The sequence below is a fragment of the Zonotrichia albicollis genome, chromosome 5 (assembly GCF_047830755.1).
Source record: "Zonotrichia albicollis isolate bZonAlb1 chromosome 5, bZonAlb1.hap1, whole genome shotgun sequence".
Taxonomy (NCBI): domain Eukaryota; kingdom Metazoa; phylum Chordata; class Aves; order Passeriformes; family Passerellidae; genus Zonotrichia; species Zonotrichia albicollis.
This window is the reverse complement of record NC_133823.1, coordinates 40,586,778-40,594,802: the sequence shown is the minus strand read 5'-3', so window position 1 is coordinate 40,594,802 and position 8,025 is coordinate 40,586,778. Positions and strand designations below refer to the sequence as shown.

Genomic DNA, 8,025 nt, shown 5'->3' with positions numbered 1-8,025 from the left:
GCAGTAAAAATCTTCAAAAGTTCTCCTTACCAATAGCATCTCCATGCAGTATGGAGCAGTAGGAGCAAAACTTAAGCATCCTACCACCATGTTTTCAGTATCTGACACAGGCTTGGTCCAGTACATTAAGGCAAGAGTAAAGATGCATTTATGGTGTATAGAATTGCCTTACCTCTGTTTAGTTCTTTGCTGCATAGAAAAAGTAGTATGGTAAACCTAATCTGCAATGGTGTGACTAGAGCTGTAGCAGAGTGGCACTAATAAGATTACATAAGCAGCACAAAATAACTAAATTATACCCACTGCTCTTATAGCTGCTGCTAAAAGCCTATGTTTAAGTAAACTTCACAAGGTTACTGAAGCTAGATTAGATACCTATGAAAAAAAGAGTAAACAAAACGCATCAAGAAATGAAGGTAGCTGGAAATTAAAGCTATGATGAAAGTGTACTTGTTAAATGACTCTCACATGTCAGAAAGTAAATTCTGCCCAACCCTGAAGTGCTCCCAGAGTGCATGGCCATACCAGGGATTTCAATTTTCAGACAGTGAAGCTGGCTGTCACACCTGAGTATGAAAGATAACATCAATTAGCTTATGATAGCAACTTGAAGATATGGACAGGATCAAACTTCTCCATGCAAACACAAATGGCTCAGACCAATGAAAGGACTGTGTACCTTATAGACTAGCTGTCCCCTTTTTCTGATTATATCAGTTTGTCTATTTAAAATAATGCTCATTTCTAAAGGAATTTGCATTCTCCTATATCTGGTAACTATTATGGATGTAAAACTTCCACAGAAGACTGTTAGGAATTCTATTTTCTGCATACTGATTAAGTGCACAAAGATTAATAGAAGTAAAAATTTCACTTCAAATATTCTCAGAAGTTAAGGTTCCTCTTGGCTTTCAGAAAATATTTTGTATGGCCAGTGTGTTATTTCTGACATAACCTGGAGAACAGAAAAGCAAAAACCAAAATATATGAAGAAATACAGAACTGGCATGGTGCACTCCATTTCAAGCTAACTCTGAGATCAAAGGGCCAAATTTTACACTTTTAGGAGAATCCATGGGAAGCAGAAAGTGGAGCTGCAACTGCTGCACAAACTGAATTAACTTGAATGATTCTTCTTTCTTGGGGAAAAAAATAAACAAGGAAAGGCAAAAATAGGACAGTCAATTACACAGGAATTTATTTCAAGATGTGGCATTTTCTCTGCCTTCAGAGGTTTCCTCTGAACGTTGAACATTGTCACCTCCTTCAGATTACTCCCTTCATATTATCAGAGCAGCCCACATCTTTCAGATTTATATAGTTATTAAAATAAAATGAGAGTTAAACTAGACCATTTATTCTACTGGTTAAACAGAACTGACCCGTCCCTCTGCACTGTTGGGTTTTTTGAAGTGGGAGTGAAAATCTCACACAAAACCCCCCCCAACCTCTGACAATTAAAGCTATTATTTTAATAACATATAAAAATTGCTCTTTTGAGGTGTAATTTTTGTATTCACCATTCTCAAACTAGAAAAACATTAACTGTATCTGAAGAGCATGATGGACAGGATGTAACTGAGAGCAAATAAATGCTGCAAGCAAAATGAAATAAGGAAGCTCAATGTATTTCTTCAATGGAAATACATCAGAACTAAAAAAAGCTGTCACAGCAGATTTTCAGTGCTCTGGAGGTTTTGTACAGTCATTCATCACCACTGTACCTGCTCCATTATATTTTACTCAAGGTTTATTTGCATATATCTAAAATGGAAATGGGGCAAGCACATAACACTCTTCTTCTTCTTCACTTAGATATTGGATATGTGTATGGATCCAGAAGTTTCAGATAATTATTTACCATTTAGAGGTATCCTCAGTTACTGTTACAGGCTGTATCACATCTGTGAAAAAAAGATGCACAATGATAATAACAAGGTTGATTACAGGCCTTGACATCTTCACTATACTTTTGAAGATCAACTGGTAATCCAAAGAGAGAGAATTCCTCCTGCTATGGTTTAAACACCGAGTGTCTTTGCCAGAAATGCATGGGAATTATATCCTCAGCAGCAGCTACTTCTTTTTGACACAATTTATATGGAATAAACTGCTTTTTGAGATGCAGAGAAATAATTTTTCTATTTAAAGCATATATTTTTGTCTTCAGCTATTGATCTATTACTAATGGGACTCAATGTCACCCACAAAATCATTATTTTATGGTAAACTGGAGTGCATTACAATGTTATTTTACTAAGATGTCTTCAGTGCACTGTAGATCTTCCATTTCCCATTTTTCAGAAAATTTAAATGAAACCTTTTATCTCAGTAATTTACACATTGCTAGGCACAAAGTGCTGAAACATGCTTTTGTGTATCTGCATTCCATTTCTATTTGGCAGAAAGTAAAATGATTTTGTCAACAATCCATCAGTAACCTATGCTCATCCACCTCTTACTATAGAGCAGAAGCAGCTCTGGCACAGTCAAGGTTCTAGCAATGTGCTACATACTGAAAAATGCTTTCCATTGATACCCTGATTTTATATAAATTATGCATGTGCAGCACTTGAACCATATACAATTGCCTAAACCTGAATGCAAATGAGTTACCTTGAGCAGGAGCCCACTGGGAGCATTGGCATCTGAAACACGAGACCCCTCTGGTGCCCCCTCCTGAACTGCCTTCCCTGCAGTTTTCCTGGGCCAGCCTTGTCCATGCAGGTGGCAATCATGTGACAGCAAGCTTCAGCAGGTTTAGGTCTCAATCACAAATCTGTCATCACCCTTTGTATTCCTGCAGAGCAGACTTCCCCATCAGTTAATATTCAGATGAGTTTGTGCTTCATATCTGACAGTTCTGAATTAAATTAGGATGATCTCCCTGTTTTATAGCTGTAAGTAGCACAGACACAGCTCATCTTTGTTCTGACAGCTTTCACAGATCTTATGCTGAAAATATTGTCTAGATGAGGAATTAAGGTAAGAAAGTTGCCGCCTTAGGCTTCTCTGTAGTCAATAGAGAAACAGCTCTCACTCAGAAGCTTTTCATACAGCAGTATCTGAAACTTTGCTCTCTGAACTTGTTTCCCCTTAACCATATTGATAGAAACAATAAATCATGAGAATACTACATGAAGATTTTACCAGAGAATAGCTAATTGTGTGTTAGTAAAGATATTAGGAATCCTTTGGCCAAAAACCATCAAGCATGTTGTGATTTGAACCACAATTTCAAGAGTTAATATTAGTTTTTCTTTCAAGGTAACTGCAATACACACTTCACAATCGCTGCAGATGTGAAAGGTTGTATATAGTGTGCTAAGAGATTCGCAGTTTAAAAATAACAGTAAACTAAATAAAGTGAAGTAACTTTTAATTCCCTTTTTAAATGTGCATTTGAATTTAATACAATCTGTAAGGCACTCTCATAAGTAAAAAAAAAATTAAACATTCTTTTCCAAATAAGGACAGTTACAAGGTAATGGTATGCATATAAAATATAAACTTATCTGTAACTGATAAACAATGAAATACAAATTTTCAGGTTTTGGATGCATTGCAAGGTAATGTCATTTCTGTATCAGGACACTACTCAGAGTAAATATTGGCACTGTAAATGATTTCTCATTGGGGTTAGAAACTTGTATTCTCTTCATATCCCAGTAAAAAATAAACTCTTCAATAAATAAATATATAAAATAAATATATGCTATCTGGAGATGTATAAATAGGTCCATCCTGAAGAAAAGTTCCAGTTTTGACTGCTATGTATTGACATCTAACGTCCATCACTAAAGTGGAGCCTGTAAAACTTCACACACAGTTCCCAGGATTTATCACTATTTTATAGTCCATTTCTTTCTACTTCTTCCATCATTGTCTCATCCATATGATGCAGATGGTTCCTTGCCAATCTACAGGCCACAGGTAATCCAGACAGAATTGCCAGGAGTTGGTTATGTTTTAAGAAGTCCCTCTTCCCCCTGGTGACTGGCTACCAAGCCATTCAGCAAGTCTTGAGGAGGCTGGTCCACACTCATCTTTGAGGCTTTGTCTCCCACATCCAGAGGCTAGAAACAGAGGCCTGCCCTTCACCAAGTGGGTTCTTCACATCCAGCATCCTCGACCGCTGCAGGTTCCTCATGCTGGCACTGCCATGAAAGCACGGGCAACAGCTCCAATTTGCTTATCTGCCAAAGCTGCCTCTTGGCTCAGCTGTATCCTAACACATCCTTGTACAGTTCTGGAACTCTTTCAGGATCCACAGGCCGGGGCAAGAAATGTGTGAATTTCTGATGTCTTTTGGACCTTGCCCCATCTCTGGGAGTACCATCTTTATTAAGTGCTACAAAGTACCTCCGCCCTGAATCTCCGTGTTTGTAGACATTGGATGAGTAAGTGTTGTACCAGTTTTCCTCAAATTGTTCCCTGAAGATGCACTCAGAAGTTAGTTTCTCCTACAGAAAGGAAGAGAAAAGAAGCATAAGTTAAACTGCCACTAGATATTTGAAGACATGAAAAAAGATATTATAAAAATAAACAAAATGCTTTAGACTTTGTGTAGCCTTACTTTTCATTTAAATGTCAACAAGCCAAACCCAAGAAAAGCATGTAAATCTGACAATGAGTTTGGAAACTTGGACCTGTACATCTACAATTTTAGATTTAAAAAATGAATTAGTTAACATTTACTGTAAGAAAACATTAGTAATTTATGATTTACTTTAAATTTATCTTGGAATGAATTATATTATGAATTGTTCTGTCTTGGGTTAGCTGTTGTTCTACAAATGAGATTTGGTAGACGGACTCAAATGAAACACAACAGAGCAGGGAGTATTTACATATTTCTTTGTGGTGTGCATCATTTCTCACATTTTAAACTGGAATGATTACAACCAAAGGAAATGGAGAAACAGAATATTTTATGTATGAATATAATATAAGAATAGAAGATGTATGCACTGATATGAAAGTGTTACTTACAGAGCCATAGAGTTCTCCCTTCTCATTCATTCCAAGGTAAAGGCCACTGTCCACGCCTCTAATACTGACCAGTCCCACTGCCACACTGATGAATTCAAGGATACCTGGAAAAAAATTGCTTTAATTAGTTTTGTAACCATAAAACACATAGCATTCAAAAACTCAGTTGAAAACAAGTAGAAAATGCACATACAATAGTAAATGTGGCCTAGTTTCTCTGAAGTTTCAAATACTATGTGAAAATATACACAATCATCACAGGAAAGCAGTCTGAGAAGCCTCATCTAGGAACTTGAATCCTTGACCATTCAAGAAACTTTTTCAAAATGTTGAATATTAAAGGATTTTATTCAGCACTGAGACTAAAGCCATTACTACCATGCTGTTGGAGTCTTTAATGATTGTACACTATTTGCTAAACTGCTTACTCAAATATTGGAAGATCGGTTTGAATTACCTGAAAATATACCTTACTACTTCTACAGAGTTATCTTTAAAAACCACATCCATTATTAGGTCATTTGAATGGAAATCAAAGTACAGATGGGAATTTTATATAACAGAATCTACCCACAGAAAAAGAAAAGTATTTGCCAGACATCTTATCTAGCATATGGGCCCACACCTCTTGACACAACTTGCTGTCTTTAGTGCAGGCTTTTAAAGTACATAAAATATGCTGCTTTTTTTGCTACTGTTTGGATTATAACATTATTTATATTACATTTGCCCAAAAATGTAATATATATTAATAAAGTATTTGAGACATGAGGTACTATTTGAAGCCTGAATTTGGCAAAGGTAAGCCAACATACTTAACCAATTGGTATGCACAGATTACAGCACATCCAAAACATGAAAGAAAAGGAATGTGTGAACTGGCTTTTTGGAAGTTGTTAACAACATAAACAAAGCCTCAAAAAGAAGTGCCAGAATCATATCTCAGATACTGCTGTTCAGCAGCAAAACCACAAAATGTTTAAAAAAATCCCTGAATCTAAGGTAAGTAGTTTTAAATAGTGCAGCTGATTATGACTTTTAGTCTGTTTACTATTTATGATTTCAGGACAATTTTCAGTCTCAGACAGATGGACTATCTGGACTAACCAATAATTTAAAATGTTTTCAATTTTAATTGAGCTTCAGCAGGTTTCTTAGTTGTATTAAAAACAGCAAAGAAAATAAATCCTTTACAAAGAGTAAGGTTTAAAAACTGTATCACACATAAATCATCCTCGTTTTCCAGTTCATAAAGCACAGAGTGCCATAAAATGTTTGGAGGCATTTTGTCTTTCTGATATCATTTTCAAAGCCACTCTTTTCCGAAAGCATAATAAGCAGGTGATACAACCCACAAAGAAACCACATCAGACAAACCTGCCAAGAGTAGTGGTAGAATAAAGGTAGTACAATTCTAAAAAGCCCAGTAAATGTTAGATCTATAGCTAACTTGATTTTCTCTTTAAAGCAAACATTTATTTCATGTTTACACGCTGTAGGAAATCTTCCTTCTGAGAAGATCTGTCTGACTGCTCTCTTCTACTTCTTAAAGCATCCATGTGCTATAAAAGCAATTAAGAGCCATTCCAGCAGATTGTTTTGACTATGGGGAGGATGATAGGAAGCTCTTTAATCACCTTTTTACGACTGCTAAACCAATACACACCAAAACTCACATGTCGTTGACAACAGCAGGTTTGCTCAGATGTCCAGCCTCTACAACTACTATTTAGGATTTACTCTCATATCACAGGTTGCCTTCTGCTCCTTTGGGTTTACTGGCAGAGAAGGCTGGCTGGGAAGCATTTTAAGCACTTAATCAAAGAGGCATTTTAGGCTCCTCTGCTTCAGCTTTATGTCCTTCTGTGAAGCAAAGCAGTCTAATGCAGCCTCAGGATCAGCATGCCCAAGTCTGTGACCTATACCTTTTACAGAGGCCCAATAAGCTCCAATACCAATAGTGAGTGCAAAAAGGGTCAGTGTGACTCCCGACCATTCCCATGAACCTACGGCGTATGCCTGTGCTCATAGACCCCCAGTACAGGCTGAGCAGTGCCTGCCTCCTGACTCACCTGGGATGCCCAGCCCACCCTCACTACCTGCCCTGGTGCACACCCCATGGCCGAACGCCGGAGGGTGAAACCTTTCTGTTCCGAGGGCTCATCCACCTGCCTCGGCATCCCCAGCATCACATCTCCCTCCCCAGAGCAGGGCTGCTGCCGCCCAGGCACACACCGAGGCGCTCACACACCCACACCCGCACCCGCCCCCGGGGCCGCGCCGCAGCCGCCTACCGAAGAGGCTGTGGTCCTGGCGGGTGCCGCGCACGCTGCCGTCGGGCAGGATCTGCAGGTGGAAGCCGGTGCGGCAGTAGAGCTGCCGCCGCCGCAGGATGCCCTGCAGGTGCGCCAGCTCCGCCGCCGCTGCCGCGGCCGGGGCGCGGCGATCCCCCCGCTCGGCGGGGGCGCGGCGGTCCCCGAGCAGCGCCGGGCGCTCCCCGGCGGGCGGCAGCAAGAAGTGGGCACCCACCGGCTGCCCCAGGCCGTCCAGGCCGCCCAGGAAGCCGCCCACCTCGGCCAGCGGAGCCATGCGGGCGCGGGGCGAGCGGGCTAGGGCGCGGCGGAGAGCGGCTGCCGGCCTCTCCCGGCGGGCATGTGGGGGTGCGCGGCGGAGCCCCAAGCATGGGGAGCCGGCAGGGCCGAGCGGAGCGAACCGGGGCCGAGCCGTGCTGATCCGAGGCGGTGCAAGCCGGGCGGCGGGATGCTGCTCATCAGCCTGCCGCGTGTGTATATATATACGGCGGTCCCCTGACATATGCTAATGAAGCCGCTGCGGGGAGGCCGCGTTTGAAATTGTAAACCGGCTCCCCCTCCGCTCGCACCTTCCTCTGATGTGCGGCGCGGCGGGGAGGGGGCTCCGGGCGCGCCCCCCGCGCGCTGCCGGGCGCGCACACGCGCGGCGGGGGCGGGGGCGCGGGCGCGGCCCCTGCGCGGAGCGGAGCGGGGAGAGGGGGACGGGCGGGAGCTGCCGGAG

At 41.5% G+C, this 8,025-nt stretch overlaps 1 protein-coding gene across 1 annotated transcript; it reads right to left on the bottom strand.

The window, feature by feature from the left end:
- Positions 1-3,366: 3,366 nt before the first annotated feature.
- On the bottom strand, positions 3,367-8,025 carry FGF20 (fibroblast growth factor 20). Its single transcript, XM_074541462.1, has 3 exons — positions 7,287-8,025; positions 4,993-5,096; positions 3,367-4,463 (listed from the first exon to the last, which is right to left on the bottom strand). The coding sequence occupies exons 1-3, from the start codon at positions 7,804-7,806 to the stop codon at positions 4,218-4,220; spliced, it is 870 nt and encodes a 289-aa protein (XP_074397563.1). The 5' UTR covers positions 7,807-8,025; the 3' UTR covers positions 3,367-4,217.